Source organism: Thermobia domestica, chromosome 11 (assembly GCF_964235325.1).
Source record: "Thermobia domestica chromosome 11, izTheDome1.hap1.1, whole genome shotgun sequence".
Taxonomy (NCBI): Eukaryota; Metazoa; Arthropoda; class Insecta; order Zygentoma; family Lepismatidae; genus Thermobia; species Thermobia domestica.
In genome coordinates, this window is record NC_137464.1 from 97,957,422 (window position 1) to 97,975,470 (window position 18,049).

Consider the following 18,049-nt stretch of genomic DNA (forward strand, 5'->3'; position numbering starts at 1 on the left):
AGATAATCAACTCCCTATCGGTAATGTATAATATTTGTGCCTCTAAACGGAAGTTCTACGAACTAAAGGATATTAACGGTTGGAGTTTGTCCCCGTTAGAAGGCAAGGGATAGCAACAATCAAAGCGGAATATATGGAGATAAATGCAATGTACTTCCCCACCTGCGCTGGTTCAAATAAGCAGAAGAAAAATAAACATATATCTGAACTGATTTGAGCTAATAGTAATTCATTACAGAACAAGTTGTTCGCAGCATAAAAGTCCCTAGATTTGTAAGTCGTCAAATTCTAATTGAAAAATCACCAAAACAGTCGCTAATCGGAAAAAAATATTTTTTGTCGCTATCCTGGAAGTCGAATCTCCTAGATTTAGCGACTTTTCTCCCAAATTGGCAACACTGGTGATTAATCCGATTGGATAGAAAAGCATAATTAACTAAAGCAAACTCATCACCACCACGACGCCAAACACGTATTTCAGACTTTGACCGTTTCCAATTTTGAAATCATTCCTTCGTATTCGGCACCGCATTGTCATTAACAAATCAAATTAAGAAGTAAAAATTTGTTGTGTCTTATTGAAATGCGTGAATTGCGAGCGGATCGAGCAAGAAAATTTTCAACAAGTGTATTTCTTTGAAAACCGACAGCAATATTGATTTAACAGGGCGTCAATACTTATACGGGGCGCTGCGTTATTTACTCCTTTTTTCAACAGTTTTTCTCTCTTCTTGCACGTTCGACGCTCTCTTGCTGTCAGCGAATAAGTAGGAGACAATGATCTTGCACCCGAAACATTCTTGATTTAACTTTTGACGCGCTTTGTGGCCTCTGTTGATCATAACCTTGGAATCGTGTCGTACTGGCCAAGTTGAGAGCCCTTGGCGCGGGTCCTTAAAGGCCCCCACCAATACATACATATTACATATTATATTTTCTGAGGAAAATATATATAAACTTAACATGTCAGTTGGAAAACATGATAAACGACAAAATCATATTTTCTGTATTGAATAAATATGTAGTAAAACCATCGCAAAAAATGTTAGAATAATACTGAGACAATTAAACGTAATCGTGAAGTTATGATACTTCAGTTACTTTGACAGTTTTTTTACGCAGTTCTTCACTTGATGAGGCAATCAAATCCACCAGTATGACCACGAAATCGTGAAGGGCCGAACAAAAGTCACTAACACATAAACTTGCACACAAAATAGCATTGTGCAGTATCACACATCACCTGCTAAATTTTTCTTAAAAAGGCAATAATTATTATTGTTTAACCACGTTCAAAATCCAGCGATTATGAGCAATGACAGCTTCACTCCGGCCATCTTCGTGCCATGTTTCCATGATCGCACCCCCATATTTGACTCGTCCATTTTCTAGAGAAGAGCCTGGAGAGGGAAGTTGAGTAGTATATATTAACGGTATAAGCATAAGACAACAGGTGAAAGCGAATAAGTGCAAGAGGCCGTTAGGGAGGCCTTTGCTAAGTACTATCGAGTTTTACTGGCTCACGGAACTGTACTGAGTGATAAAGACGACCTTTTTGGTAGGAAAACTCAATCGCGAAAATTCGACCAAGGCCTACAACTCCTGGGCCTCGTGATCCCTGCGGGTCCCTTGCTGATCACCAAGTAGCCAACGTGGCCAGTCCGGCACTGCTTGGAATTGTGTAAAGAAATAAAGTAGTATTCAATCCCTGATACATTTATGAACATTGTTTGAAATAAACTGACGTTGTTAATGAGTAATTATTTAACTGATAAGGTACTTATTGAATGCTCAAATCAATATCATGAAGAAAAATAAGTTAATTCGAAAAAATACATACTTGTCTCGAAGTAACAAATTATCAACATGTGCCGCAAACAGAAAGACACTAGACATGTAGAGCATTGTTATCGTAAGAAGTCCAAGGAAAGTACCGATTGGTATAGACTTTTGAGCATCTTTTAGATCACCCGATCTATTGCAACCAGTTAGAAAATCTGAAATGATAAGTAAATAGAAATATTTATTTTTAACCACATAAATTAATTTCTAATTTTGGCATGTTTTCACTTATTTACTTTAGGCCAGAGACTCTCAATCTGGAGGTCGCGACCCTTATGCGTATCGCGAAGATAAGTGGAGAGAAAAATCTAATACCGGAAAGAAAATATTTTTAAATATTATTTTAAACTTTGTTCTGATGGTCATATTTTTATTTTTAAACATACTGTTAAGAACAACAAAAAATAAGTCTACTAAACATTTTCAACAGGTGCAGTGTTGTTTACAAATCAATTTAAATGGAAGAGGTACGATATGAAACCGACGAGAACTGTATAATGAAATACCAGAAAAAATACAAATGCAACAAAACCTACATATTGAAATACAATAAAATTGAAAGCTGATGAGATACCTGAACATGATGTGAATTCGCTAGTGTGGCAATGTCTGGTTTAATCTTTGTGACGCACATTATCAAGTCATTTTCAATTGATAAGCGATTTCTTGTCTTTGTTTTAATGCATACCATGCAAGAAAAAGCACTTTCGCACGAGTAGCAAATGGAAGTATTACTTTTAAAGCAGGGTATTCTTCTCTCCTCTTCAGCCAAAACTTGTCCAAGTCTTCGTTACAGAAACTAGTTTCAAGGACTGGTGGCACGATAATTCTATTAGTTGGTCAAGAAGCTGTGGGCTTAGATAATCTACTTTGATGGACTCTCCAATGAAGAGGTTTTACATCATCTTGAACCATCGTAGGGAATATATTACTTTTACTGTATCCACTAGATACAAGAAATAGATTCTACTATTATAGAAATAGATGAATATCATGAGGTTTGCGCAATAGGTATATTAAAATCCCACACAAGCTTATAACAAACCAGAAGTTATAAGGGGATCGTTGGCAAGAGGATGTGATAAAATAGGGGTCGTGATAGGAATTAAGTTGAGAGCCACTGTAGAATACAATATCGAGAGCTTTAGATAGATAATGGGATCGCAAGAAATTGTTCTTAATAAATATATTTATTCAAATAAAAAGTGTGAGATTTTGATTATAATTGTTTATAGATTTACCTCTGAGCCTTAATGGTGGATCCACCTAGGAGAGACTCTGCTTTCATCATCATCTTTTTATTTCTAAGCTTACTTAGTTCTTGTGATACACTTAACTACCAAGACCGCAGAGTCCATTAAGGCTATAAGGCTAAGGCTGTTAAATCTCCAAATATTTATACCTCAGATTCAAAATTATGTTCCTAATTATTAATTCACTATTTTATTAATATACGATTTATTTTTCAATGTACCACAAAACATGGGGCTAGCATTCCAATTTCAGGCCCTTCGAAAACACTATGAAGGCTATTACAGCAAAACATAAATTTGAAACGAAACTACGAAAGCAGGCGAACGTAATGGGCACATTCCTAACTGTTTCCATCAACGCTACGCGAAATTATAATCACTCTTTGTGTTACTCTGTTGTACGCAGAATTTTGCGAATACTGATACAGAAGGCGAAGTTTCGGCAGACATGAGCGACTACCAAGCAAAGCTGCTACAAGAGAAAGCATGGGATTTTGTACTGTTGGTGTGGTTCGTCACAGTAAAGCATTAGTTTCACGGATTTAGGATTTTAGATTTCTGGGCTTCCGGCATCTATGGCCATTTAGCCCGTCACGTATGAGGGATGACGTCCCTCGGCAAGCATACTATCCGGGGAAAGGGAAGAAAGAAAGGATGGGGGAAGGAATGAGGAAAACCTAGGGAAATCTTATTCAGGATGTCTGGCCTGAAAAAGCGTTTTACACTTTTTCGACTGAGTGCCCCCACGGGCAATCGAACCCAGGATCGCTCGCACCGCTCGCACTACGCTACGCGCGACCACACTAGTTTCACGGAGTTAGCATTTCATTAAGAATAACAGTAGTGCCCTAATAAATTGACTAGTTTCCGAAGTACAGATAGTGTTGAACAGAAACAGAGCAGAAGAACATAGGGAAAGAATACCATTCGCATTTACCAACTTTAAATGCTGACGGAAGAAAAACTGAATAAGAAAGAATGTCATTACTCATTACCGATACTTTTAATACATAAGTGAACTGTCATTTTATTCTTTCATAGGCAGAGTTACTCATCAATACCCAAGCCGCACTAAGATAGAAACGTGAAATTTGGACAGAAACTCCAATGTCTTGAAAGCAAGAAGTAAAACGTCATTGTTTTCGAATACGTACTCCAAAGGGTTGGAGGAGGTAAAAGGGTTTTAATCTTTTTGCCAAGAATAGACTATCTAACAAATTACTGAAGTTAGAAAGATGAAACTCGGTGCATAAGTTAGATTTATGAAATTCCGTACATTAACTCTTACTTAAAGAAATACATGTATTAACCGTTGTCGAAAATTCCTTCCAAAGAGAAACATAGGCTCTGTGTCTATAATATTGAAGTTTATGTTCGTTTATTCAGAAAGTGACAAATGTGAGAATTCGATTAAAATTCGAGATGTGAAATTCGGTATACTAAATCTTAATTAAAACTAGGGAAATACATGATTCTATTATCTAAAAAGGGAAGGCTCCTCTTCTCCGTCGAGCTTCAATTCATCCTGTAGTATTCCTGTAGATTTTAGAGGAGCCATCCTGAAGTTTCTTGCCAAATGCAGAGAAAAAATTGAACCCCTACTTTGGTGCTAATGTTACCAGCCACAATCACTCTGTTTTATATCATTAACAAACTGGCATTATAGATCCACCGAAATATCCTTGACACGTGAGTACTGGCAACGCCGCTGCTAGCTGTCAGAGACAATCTATCACAGACTCCCCTATAGTGCCTGTCACAGCAGTGATCTGTGACGTCATTAATACACGCTTTTTTAAGTTCGAGGAGGCCAAATTCGCGCACGCTAATCATGTAGCTACGAGGAAGCTCTGCTCGCTAGGAAAAGGGTATTTGTATAACATGATGTTATATTGACTACTATTGTGATAATCGATTTTGATTTTCCGATTTACCTTAGAGAGCTCCTTCGCGGCTATTTGGTTAACGCGGGAGACCAAGTTCGAGTCCTTGGGAGCCCATGTGGTTCGGATCACGCATTAAGCTATAGGCCTACGTCTCATATAGCCTCGCTGCCGAGAGCAATATACAACTTAAAACGAAGTAAACAAAACAAAATGAAATGAAATACTTCAGGTTAACGTCCCATGGTTATGCCCTTTCGGCTAAAGGAGTCGATGATTAAAGCAAATGAATGAGGATGAAAGAATTGGTGGCATGAAAAATGGGAGTATCCCAACTAAACCCACGGATACGATGTCCATATAAACAGCATGTTTACCTTATAAACATGAGATGTTAAGTATACAAAGAGTTAACTAATCTAATTGATAACAACTCTACATAAAGTGATTTTGTCAAATATTGGAAATTATACAGTAACTGAAGCCATATTGTTATATCTGAAAACAAATTATGTTAATCATAGTAAGCCATTATCAGTCTACTACTAGATATATGTCTATCGATATCTTCTCCACAATAAATTATCTTTGGCAATTCCTTTTCACGTTACTCCAGTGTTTCTAGATTTCATCATACCACTTTTTATTAGGACGTCTTTTAGTTCTCTCTTTGTCCCTCGATGTCTTATCAAGGATTGCTTTTGTCCATTCATCATAATTTCTTCTTGTAATATGATTGACCCGCTGGCACTTCAATTCTTTTTTTATTTCCACGATAACATCCGCCACTCTCATCACCTTTTGATCCAAGTGATTATTTTCTTATATTTGTACAACTAGTTACCAATGTACAGTACATCTCTCCATACTTCTTTCTGAGTCTGCAGACGGTGAATATCTGCTTTTGTTAAACTTTTTTTTTTGTGTGTGTGTGTGTGTGTTCGTTTGTTTCATTTTAGCGACTCTTTTCAGCGCCAAGGTTATACGAGAGTGAATTTACAGTTTAAGATCTTCGTAATACGTTATAATTGTAATGCTCTCTCAAAGGAATCGAATCTAGGACTTATGGTACACACGCTACTCAACAAGTGTCACAAAGAATATTGGTTTGATCTCGAAAAAGACTGAAATGTGAAACAAATATTGATTGCATACCTCACAAAAATAGTCGAGCGAAACTGTAGTACTAGAAATATATTTTAGAGAGGCTATTTATTAACCAAGAGTTATATGTTGGCGGTAGTTTTAACTATCAGAATGGACAACCCTACTGAATTGGTCTAAATGGAGCAGTCAGACGAAGAGGTTCTGGAAGAAGGAAGCTCTCCAGTAGCCAAGTTGGCAGAAATCATAGTGATTGGTACAGCAACTTTAACATTAATCCCAGGCGTGGTCAGAGTGGCGAAATGTTGGAATACTGCGGGGTGGAAGGCAACGAGGGACCACTACACTACTTTCCCTAGTTTGCTACAGCAGAAAGAGCATATATATACACAATAGTCTTTCGCATATTAAAATATCTCCATTCGGATTTCTGGGAAGGAGATGGCTTGGAAAGGACTATTAGACGTGAAAGTAACAATGTGCGGAAGAAAGATATAGGGAAAGAAAGATATGCAAGAGCAAAATGTTTAGGATATGGAATGAAATGTACATAAGGAGGGAAATTAGAAAATCTAAAACAGGATATGAACAAAGTAATCTAGATGTGGCAGGAGTTTGTGAAGTTAGATGGGAAGGTAATGATGTATTAAACAGCGAAGGGTACAGAATGTTTCACTCAGGTAATGAAAAGGACGGTCATAATGGTGTAGGAATAATTCTTGGTAAGCGTTAAAAAGGGGACGTAGTAAAAGTAGATTGTGTTGATGATAAGGTTATGATGTTAAGATTTAAAGGATAAAATAATATAGTATTTATACAGACATATGCACGGACGACTTCGCATACAATTGAGGACGTAGAGGAAAATTCAGAAAATAGAAGACATTATAGACAGGGACAAGAGGTGTGCTTGTGTAATTGTAATGAGAAATTTCAATGCACTTGTGGGAGATAAACAGGAAGGTAGTGTCATAGGCAAACATAGTTTAGGTGAAAGAAATGAAAGGGGAGAGGGACTGGTCAATTTCTGTAAACAGAATTCACTAGTCATTAGGAACACGTGGTTCAATCACTACAAGAAAAGAAGTTATACATGAAAATTCCCAATAAAGAGCGGAAGGTATCAGATAGATTATGTTATGATTCAGGGTAGGTATCAGAATAGCTTGAAGAACGCTAAGAACCTTCCCGGGTCTGATATTTTCTCTGATCATAACCTTGTGCTGGCTGAAGTGCACATTCAACTGAAAAATGTAGGCAGAACAAAAGTAGGCAACAAGATGCTGAACAATGGAAAGTTACAAACGAGTAAGTAAGAAATCTGTTCCTTGAGAAATTTGAAGAAAAATATGCAGGAAAGGATAAGTAATGGTAGTAACAGACGGTGGGAGTATCTTATACTTTGCATATCCCAGGCTGCAGAAGAAATAGTAGGTTACCGCGGATACAAAAGTACAAAGAAAGAGTTACAGAACAGATGTTACAGAACATTAAGGAAATAAAGACACGGAAATAGGTTGATACAAAAGAGGGCGGAAAGATGTACAGGAAGCTAATCAATGAGTTGCGAAGGGAAACAAGTAGAGCAAGAGAAGAGTTTTACAAAAGAAAAGGAAAGGACATAGATGAATTACAAAGAGGGATATATGAGGAAATGTATTACCACGAGCAAAAGTGCACTCATTCTTCCAATTTTTCACATCATGCATCGTTAGACAACCAACAATGCAGTTAAGATTTTTTGGTTAAGAACTAAGTAAGGCGTCCTACAAGTGCTATAGTTTGTCCTTAGGATGTAAGTGTAGCAAAGGGCAAAAAATAGAAAAGTATTCATGCCTCTACAACGAATAAAAAATCGGGTAGAAGACACCGTTTAATATCTATAGAGCGATTGATATCATTAAAAAGTCACAATGAGGTCTTAATTAGGAACCAAGAAAAAGTGAATGTTGGTCAAACATTAATTTTATTTCACAGGTTAGAGTATTTTGTAAAATCTCTGAATGTTTTACACTATTCGTTTCAACGTTACCGTCACTTTTGTTATCAAGTTTTAATATATGTACTGAAAATTTATGAAAAAATATCATGTCGTGCGGGGTAATTAGACTCTTATCTTTGTTTCGCAAGAATTTCTTTTATCCACAAAACCATCATAGTTTTCATTTTTTTAAAAAATATTATTATTATTATTACGTGACATTTACACTTTAAAGCTAACGAGAATATTTTCCGGTACTATATTATTAGTTTCCAGTGTGTTTGGAGAATGCAACAAAAAGAAAACCAAGAAAAAAAGAAAAGAACAATTTAAGAAAGTAGAAACAAGATGTGCAGTGTGTGAAGTTTAATTTGGGAAAACAATTGCATCAATACAAAACATGTATATGTTTCAAATATGACAAATACTAACAATGCATATATTTGAAATCCCTTGGTGTACTCTAATCGAAAACTATAATTTCGTAAAGAAGAATAAACAAAAATGAAGTACGTAAAACATGATTAAATATGAAAATTGATAAATGTTCCTGATAATATTTCAAGAAGATCTATTTTCACTCTCCTTCTCGGTTAATATGAGCATGATTCTTGCATCTCATTTCTAGATGGAGAAGTTTGAGCAAAGGTAATTTATCATTCACCTAATAAGAACAAATTAAACTTAAAAGATTTACTTTGAAGTTGAGTGGATTTGAACTGAAAACCTTAAGATTATTAGATCAGTGCCTATAACATCTCGACTATCCTTTCTTTGCTTGCGAAGTTACCTAACTTGATAGTTGTCTTCATGAAATGAAGGGCGGACAGGGAAAGAAGGGGAAAAGGTTTGAATTTAAAAATAAACATACAACCGAGTAAGTAAAAAGAGTAAAAATAAGAAACAACTTACTGAGAAGCGTTCGCTAAATTATTTAACTTTTCTAAAAGAAATAATCCAGTGGTTTGAAATGCCAGATTCCAGTCTGGATGAGTGCCTGTTAAGAATTCAAACCCTTTTAAAGACCATTTTCTCCGTTATATCCTTGTACTTGTTTTAGTTTTTCAATTTGAAATTGAATTCTCTGGACTATTGTTTCTACATAACAATATTATTTTATAACGATTGAAATTAGAGTGTTTCAACGTTATTAAAATATTGGAATCGTAAAAGTGTGAAATTTGCTAAATACAAAGCACATTAAATCTTTTTTCCTCTTCCGTAAGAGTGATGTCTGAAGGGTAGCGACATAAATGTCGGTTTCACAAGTTTAGGATCCTGGGTTCGCTTCCTCCTGTGTCAATTAAGTATTTTTTTATCATTTGCAGTGTTGATAACTCTGATGTATAATAACATGAAAAATACTCAATTTCTCTATTTCTTAGAGTTGAAATAACTTTCTTCACAAGGTGAAATACCAACATGCCTACAAAATGACGTCAGCTGTATCAACTTTGATTGGTATTGTCTGGGAATGTAACGAGTTTAGCTAGTAATTGGTGAACACTGAACACATAAGGCGCATCGTTAGTATGGGTAAAAATATGACTAATTAAGAACAAACGTTATTTTTTCCTAGCAATTGTGGAGTTGTTCCTAATTTTCTATTTCTTCTTCTTCTACTACTACTGCTAGAAAAAATAATAATGATAATATTTTCGTTCTCCATATCCAATACGTTCCACATATATCTTTAACCAGAATTTGTAAATAGCTACAATTCTTTACTATATTCGTAGGTATATTTTGGTAAAATATCAATATAACGCATAAATAATCCTATTTCTTTTACCCAACGAAAGGGCGTTACTATATATCGTGATGAAGACAACAAATCTTACGCATTTTATTATGACAATGACTATAACCTTACTATCATCATCAGTGTTCTGCCACATTGGTAAGTTCTTACAACAAATTAATCTTTCTCCATTTTTAGGGAATTAAAACTTTCGCTCTTCATATCGCCCAGAAGAAAACATCTTCTTCTTTCTTCTTCCAGAAATTATTCCTTCCAAATTGTCTAAGGTAATTCATCCTTAAACAGTGTTCTAAACAATTTATTTTCCTTTTTGTTATCAATTTCAGTATTCTTTTTTCTTCATTCACTCTTCTCAGAACTTCTTTATTTCTTATTTTCTCCTTCCAACTGGTTTTCCATCCCTCTCCATATCTACATCTCGAATCTTATTATAATGGATATAATTATAATCGTAGTAAAAACACATGTGAAAGTACAGTAATGTGAGTATGACTGTGCAGCTCTACATTATAACACTTGATGGAAGACTCAGAGCTCGTTCTTACAGCCAAGTTTTTAGAGTTGGGTTTTATTAAATATCTTGTGATAACTGTTTGTGTGAATATTTACCTTTAATTTCATTAATGGTGATAATTGTATTACAATAGCAAAAGGACATGTTTGCTGTGGGGTTTTTTCCCTATTAGTTGTCACCCTGCCCCGAAAGAAGCTATTTCAAAACTGGATTGCCTGACTCGCATATAATAGAATATTTACAACTTAGGAAAAAGTGAATTTTATTGCCCCGTTTGTTAACACAACCAACCCAGACAAGAAACATTTTGATTCTATAAGGTTGCTTACTAGAATGGTTTAATAATATATATGCCCCACTTAATTTCCTTGAGTTCTTGAATTTCCATTATCTCTCTTCAACAAAGAGTGAGTGAAAGTTGAGAATCTCAGCGTAAAAGACCTGGAGTTTTTTGTGTCAGTCGTTCTTTGCGAAAAGACAGCAGCTAATAAATACTAAAACATTCTTTTATTTTGTAATATTAAAAATTAATTACGTCAGTGGTTCAAAAGAACAGATGTCAAAAAGACCTTTTTGAGCCGAGGATTAAAACAATTTTTTATTTTGTAATATTAAAAATTAACTACGTCACTGGTTCAAAAGAACAGATGACCGTTTTGAGCCGAGTATAAAAACATTCTTTTATTTTGTAATATTAAAAACTGAAGTATTTTCTTAATCTTTCGGAGAAACCAAACAATAAACAAATAAAAGTGAAATCTTTTGAATAAAGTATCAAAAAACATCCTGGTAAAAATAGTGAAAGCACAATCATTTACCCTAAATTCTCTATAATGCAATGTAACCTACTTTGGCTAGCGGACAAAATAGCCTCTTCATCCCATTACTCTTCTAATACAAACACTAATAGCTCGTATAAAATTATTTTGTTTCCGTTAAAAACAAAAAAAAAAAAACTACACCAAATTATAGGGACTGAAATATTAAAATAATAATAATAATAATAATAATAATAATAATAATAATAATAATAATAATAATAATCATCATCATCATCATCCTCGGCTCAATAAGGTTTTTTCGTCATCTGTTCTTTTAAACCAGTGTCGTAGTTAATTTTTAATATTAAAAAATAAAAAAAAAATGTTTTAATACTGACTGAATGCCGGATGATCAGTTTATATTCTTAACGATTGTTTCAAACTTTTCATTCACACGTTGCGCTAAAGCGGAGATCTATTGTTTCTTATTTATGGAAATTTTGTATCCTTTTTCATTAGCAAATTACCAAATATGTTAAAAATTCATATCGGATGATTATTTATTAAAATCGAAAAGAATATGGAAATTCTTCATAAAGCAGGGAGCACAACTCTTCGTTTTACAGTAAGTGATGGATATCTATATTTGTGGTGGTAAGGAAAAGAAAGTTACCTTCACTTAAGTGAGTCAACTTTATCTAAGATATATATTTTTTAAATTGTCAGTATTTATGATTAATTAGTTATCAAATATGTTTGTTGTAAAAGTGTATTTTAGATATAAAACCAGTTTGACGTATAAATTTCTAATTACATGCTTATTTGTGTTTATTTTAGTCTAATTTCACACTCATCCAAGTATCACGGATTGTTGTAGAGATTTTAAACCGATAAGTATTTGGTTTGGAACTAAAGGTTAAGAAAATGCAATGTACGCAATAAATACCAATTTTAACACTAAAACATTAAATTTGAAATTTACAAGTATAACAAATATTACACGTTTAATTATTTCATCATATCTTCATCTTTAAAAAATAAATAAAAGCGTACGAAACAGAGTTTTGAACTCTCAGATTTCAAGTTTAACATTTTTTAAAATGAAGACTTAGTGCCTTACCATGCTTGACTACCGTTGACACAAGTACTCCTTGCAGCTAGTGCCTATATAAAAACGGAGAGAAAATGTAATTCCCTCTGTACAGATCTGTGGGAATTGTGGATCTAAGCACTGGCGCAAATCCCGGGGGGGGACGAGGGGGACATGTCCCCCCCAATGTTGGACCTGGGGGGGACTGTCCCCCCCAATAATCTGATTTAAAAAGCGCTTTTTCGGATTTGTGTCCGACTGCCCCAAAGGAATGTAAGATGAAATTGATTTCTCTGGGCTTTTCCATTTTTTAAAAAAAAGAATCGTATTCTGTAGTATTTCAAACTGAACTTAGTGCTGTAGTGAGTTTAGTAGTCTCATCAATATGTATTAATTGCACTTCCGCTATTTGGGCACAAATTGCAATAAATGCCAGAGGAGGATATGCCCCTCTCCTCATGCTGGAAAGTTGTCTCAGCTGTAGGTACGGGCACAAATTCCGGGGAAATGGGGAGACATGTCCCCCCCAACATTGGAACTAGAGGCTCTCCCAATAATCCGATTTGAAAAGTGCCGATTTGAAAAGTGCATTTTGCAGATAACTGTGATGAGTTGTGTCCAACTGCCACAAAGGAAAGTTAGATGAAATTTGTTTCTCTTGGCTTTTCCATTTATAATGAAAATGAAGGCGTGCGACTGTGCGTGACGTAACCTCATATGAAATCTTATCTCCTCCTCTCCCCTAGGCCCTAGCACACGAAGAGTATATAGACTATCCAATGTCAGTAGAACCCATCTTTTCAGTAAATGCGCATTTAATCTATTTGTAGTATCAGCCTAGGCATCTACTCATGCTTCGTAAGCTAACAAACTCTATAGCCTATGGAACTCGGAGGTTCAATGCCGCGTTCACAAAAGCTCTCCACTGACTTCTATTCTTAGCCAACTGGATCCAGTTTCTACTTTGTATTCCTATCTCTGCGAGATTCATCTTAATATTGTCTTCCCATCTGCGCCTAGGTCTTCTTAATAGTCGTTTTCCGATTGGTCTTACCGCTAACACTTTGAAAGCGTTCCTACTTTCTTCCATCCTGGCTACATGTCCTGCCCACCTAAGCCTCCTAGACTTGATGACCTTAACAATGTTTGGTAAGCCATATAATTTACGTAGTTCGTCGTTATGAAGTTTCCACCATTCCCCATTCCCGTTCCTCTTGGTCCGAATATTTCTCTCGGGATCTTGTTCTCAAATACTTTCAGTCTATGCTCTGTACTCAGTAAGCGTATGATTATCGTTTTATACATTTTAAGCTTCAAATCCCTCGACAGAATTCGCGACGACAAGAGGTTTTGAACTGAATAATAACACGAATTCCCTGTTTTTAGTCGACATTTAATTTCTTCGTGAATATGATTTTCGTGTGTTAATATTGATCCTAGATGTTTGAAAGTATCAACTTTATCAAAAGTATTATTTAATATTTTAACACATACATAATTTGCCGTATTACGGTCCCGACGCACTTCCATGTATTTAGTTTTCTCTGCATTAAATTCTAAACTCATGTCCATGCAAGCGTGTCTAATAAGACCTCTGCATTTCTTTCTATTTTTCTCATATCAACCCCTACTAAACTTACATAATCAGCGTACGCATAACCTGGTGAACACCGTTCAGCTCTAGGCCCTGGTTGCTATCCTTCATCTTCCTTATAGCGTATTCCAGGACAAAGTTGAATAATAATGACGACAACGCATCTTCTTGTTTCAGGCCATTCTTAACGTGAAACCTCGTGGCCAAAACTTTTCCTACCCGGACTTTACTTTGGGATTCATTTAAACATGCCTTAATTAATCTAATTAGCTTTTTCGGTATTCCAAATTCTGTAAGAACGTTGTACAATGTTTCTCTCCTAAATAGTTGATGTACCGGACTACTGTATTCCCGCTTATTTTCGAGTATTTGGCGAATGGTAAATATTTGGTCGATAGTTGATCGATTTCGTCTAAATCCACACTGATAATCTCCAAACATTTCATCTGCGTATGGGCTCATTCTTGCTAATAGAATGTTTGAAAGGATTTTATAGGATGTTAACAGAAGAGAGATGCCTCGATAATTATTACAGTCAGTTTTGTCGCCTTTCTTGTGAATTGGAACAATGATTGATTCTTCCCACTCTTGTGGCAATTCTTCCTTGTTGTAGATAAGGAGAATGAGTTTGTGTATCTTGTTCCACAATTTTTTGCCTCCAGCTAAAATTAACTCAGCCGGAATTTCGTTTGCACCCGAGATTTGTGTTTCTTTAATTTCTTTATAGCGAGTTTTACTTCTATTCGATTGGGTTCTGGAATATATGATTCTGCCGTGTGTATCTTTCTTTCTCCACGCACATTAGTTTTTGGCTGCGTGTTAAGCAAATCGTCAAAGAAATCTTTCCATCTATTTAAAATGCTATCTGTATCAGTGAGAACTGTTCCATCAGCTTTCTTTCATATATAAGAACGAGGTTGATAGCCTTTCTTAAATTCGTTGACCCCTTTATACATGTCCCGAATGTTTTTATTTTTACTATCTTCAAGTTCCTAAATTTTAGCTTTCAAAATATCGCGTTTTTTTGTTCTAAAAGTTTTGGAAGTTCCTCGCCTGATGTCTACGAAATTTTGTGTAGTTACTTCATTCGGATTTTGTAGCCAACGTAATTTTGCCTGTTTTCTCTTCTCTGCTAGTTCGAACCATGGTTTGTTCCTACGTATTATTTCCGCGTGTCCCAATTTTTCTTTTGAGAGAGGATGTTTCGTAAGCAAAGAAAAGAATTCAATTGCTGGAATATTTTTCTCTCTAATCTTAAGGTTACATCTGTTAAGTAAAGAGTATGACATGCGTCAGATTTCTGAAACGATTCCTGTAATGTTATTGAGATTATAATCATTTTGCTCAAAGAGTATTGTTGCGTCACACATAATTGATATTCTTTCTTCATAGTTTTGGGGAAGTCGTCATTTATATTATTATATTACTATAAAACAATTTTAACGTGGATCTTTGTGGATGCCTAATTAGAAACATACCAATTATAAATATGCATGTATTCAGATTTCAGAATGTTTTCACGGCAGTGATTTGTAATACTGATATGTACTACTACTTCATCTACATCACCTAATATATAATATACTCTACAACAGTTGATCAGATTCATCTACCGTAATATGAGTTTCATCTCCCTTATCTAGAATAAGCCTCAAATCTGCCCACCTTCCAATGTTGAAGACAACCAATGGCGTATTTAGGATTTTCTTTTGAGATCTATGCCCAATACAAGGAAGGAAGTGGGCAATTGCCCACCCGAGTTTGAGAATTAAATATATTTTAATTTATGCATAAATTGAAGTTATAATGACAAGAATTACAGATCGATAAATCCTATATGATATGACACAAAAATTTAAAAGTGAATCTAACCCTTTATTCTATTCATACAAGAAAAAGAAAGCATCCTCTTGGCCGTCCTAATTTCCCGGGCTAATTATTCCCCCGTTTTGATTTTCTTTAATTCAAACATTTCCTTCTTTTAAAAATAACTAAACGATATAATTGTTCCTTTGTTATAATAACTAAAGTCCTGTCATGTTGATATCCGCGCATGTTGGTGTGGAACACTAGTTTCGCTTATCAACTCCTCTTAGTTTTGGTGTTACTGATGACGGCCAACTTGAATCACAACTGACAACGGTCGATAAAGTATGATAGGCGAAATGAAAGTAGTAACGTCAAGAAAAAGAAACAGAAAAATAGAAAGGATGACAGAAAGAACAATTAAGGACGCGGTTCTTACATGGAATGAAATTTGACAAATACAGTATTATTTCTAAACAAAAAGCATAAGAAAATGGAAAGTCAATGACATTCTTAGAAATGGTAAGAAGGATTATTGTTGTACGTGGAATGCGTAAAACTAACAAATTATTTCGAGGGGAGAATGAGCCCGATAGCCTCCTAAATTCGTCACTGAAGACAATTCTGCTCCCCTGATCCTTCTCAGCATTGTTTTTCAATTTCATAAATATTTTGAACATCGCTTATATATATATATATATATATATATATATATATATATATATATATATATATATATATATATATATATATATATATATATACGGGACCATCTTACCCGTCCCCCCCAATGTTGAAGACAGATTTGCGCCTTTGGATCTAAGTTCACGTTTTTGGACTTTGCCTCTGAAAGAGTTCCAGCTTTATCTCAAAAGAAGTTTATTCGCCCAGATCTTCTCTTTACAAATTTCCCTCTCTTTCCTCTTCAAAACGTCGTATTCATAAATATGCACTGTCTTGAGACACTCATCTCCCTATGTATTTCGGATATAGTTTTACCTTTTTGTTTTAGGTCTATTATCCTTCCTAACAAACGCACCTTTTAACCGAGCATTTCAGAAAATAAATCTACGTCTCATTCTTCTTGACTAAAGTAACCAAGTAAGTTAGTGAAAACATTCTTACCAATTTTCTCGGTAACTAGTATCCCAAAAATAGGTTAAAAGAGTAAAGTATGATTTAAATGACTACTGCTCGGTTACTAGTATCCCACAAGATTTCTTCAAAAGGGCTATAATAACGGAGACTTGGATACTTTAGCCTTCTTTCGGCAAGCCGAAAGTTTCTGTGTTTATTGCTACTTTCTAAAATTCAAACTTTTTCCATTATTTCTCTGTCCGGCCTTCATTTCAACTATTAAGTTAGGTAACTTCGCAAGCAAAGAAAGGATAATCGAGATGTTACATGGGCTGGTCTAATAATCTTAAGGTTCTCGGTTCAAATCCACTCTACTTCAAAGTAAATCTTTTACGTTTAATTTGTTCTTATTAGGTGAATGATAAATTACCTTTGCTCAAACTTCTCCATCTAGAAATGAGATGCAAGAATCATGCCCATATTAACCGAGGGAGAGAGTGAAAATAGATCTTATTGAAATATTATCAGGAACATTCATCAATATTCATATTTATTCATATTTTACGTACTTTATTTTTGTTTATTCTTCTTTACGGAATTACAGTTCTCGATTAGAGTACAGCAAGGGATTTCAAAGATATATATTTTTACTATTTGTCATATTTGAAACATATAACATGTTTTCTATTGATGCAATTGTTTTCCCAAATTAAACTTGACACACTGCACATCTTGCTTAAATGTTAAATAACTTGCTCGTTTAAATGTTAGATTGACCAATCACAATTGAATATGGTAAATGAAGATTTCGGTACTTGCAATCTGCATCCTATTACATATTGTTAGTGTTGGCTTTCAAATGGATACATGCCAGTCCTTACTACTGATTTGTGACTGTTGTATGTCTGGCGTGTGTTTACTAAAGTTTTATATGTGATTATTTTTGTTATTTGGTACTAGGAAATTGTAATCCGGAATTACAGAATGTATAGTAACTGCTGAGACATTGCTTTATTCCAAAAGTGAATATACAGGATTACACATACTCAGACCCGTGTTTACGCAAATGTCAGAGGGCGTCAAATGTAAAAATTTTGATAAAAGCGTGGCATACGGGAAAAGATGCTATCTACAAGTAAGACATTAAAGGGAGATCCTTAGAGAAAACAAAGGGGCCGCGGTGGCTCAGTGGTAGAGCGTTCACCCCTGCTGCATGGGATCCTTTGTTCGATTCCAGCTCGCACCAAGTGAACTTTGTGGTTGACAAACACCGTATTCATGGGTTTTCTCGGAGTTCTCCTGTTTCCTCCCACTTTCTTCATTCTATCATTTCATTCATTTATAATCATCACCATCTCCTTTAGCCTAACCGGCATAACTCT

At 35.0% G+C, this 18,049-nt stretch overlaps 1 protein-coding gene across 1 annotated transcript in view; it reads right to left on the reverse strand.

Moving 5' to 3' along the window:
• The window catches only part of LOC145664306 (solute carrier family 12 member 7-like), a 394,685-nt gene that overhangs the window by 265,418 nt on the left and 111,218 nt on the right, over nt 1–18,049 (reverse strand). Inside the window, exon 9 of the mRNA XM_081730851.1 lies at nt 1,841–1,997. Within this exon, the coding sequence (XP_081586977.1) occupies nt 1,841–1,997 (157 nt within the window). The remainder of the gene's footprint in view (nt 1–1,840; nt 1,998–18,049) is intronic.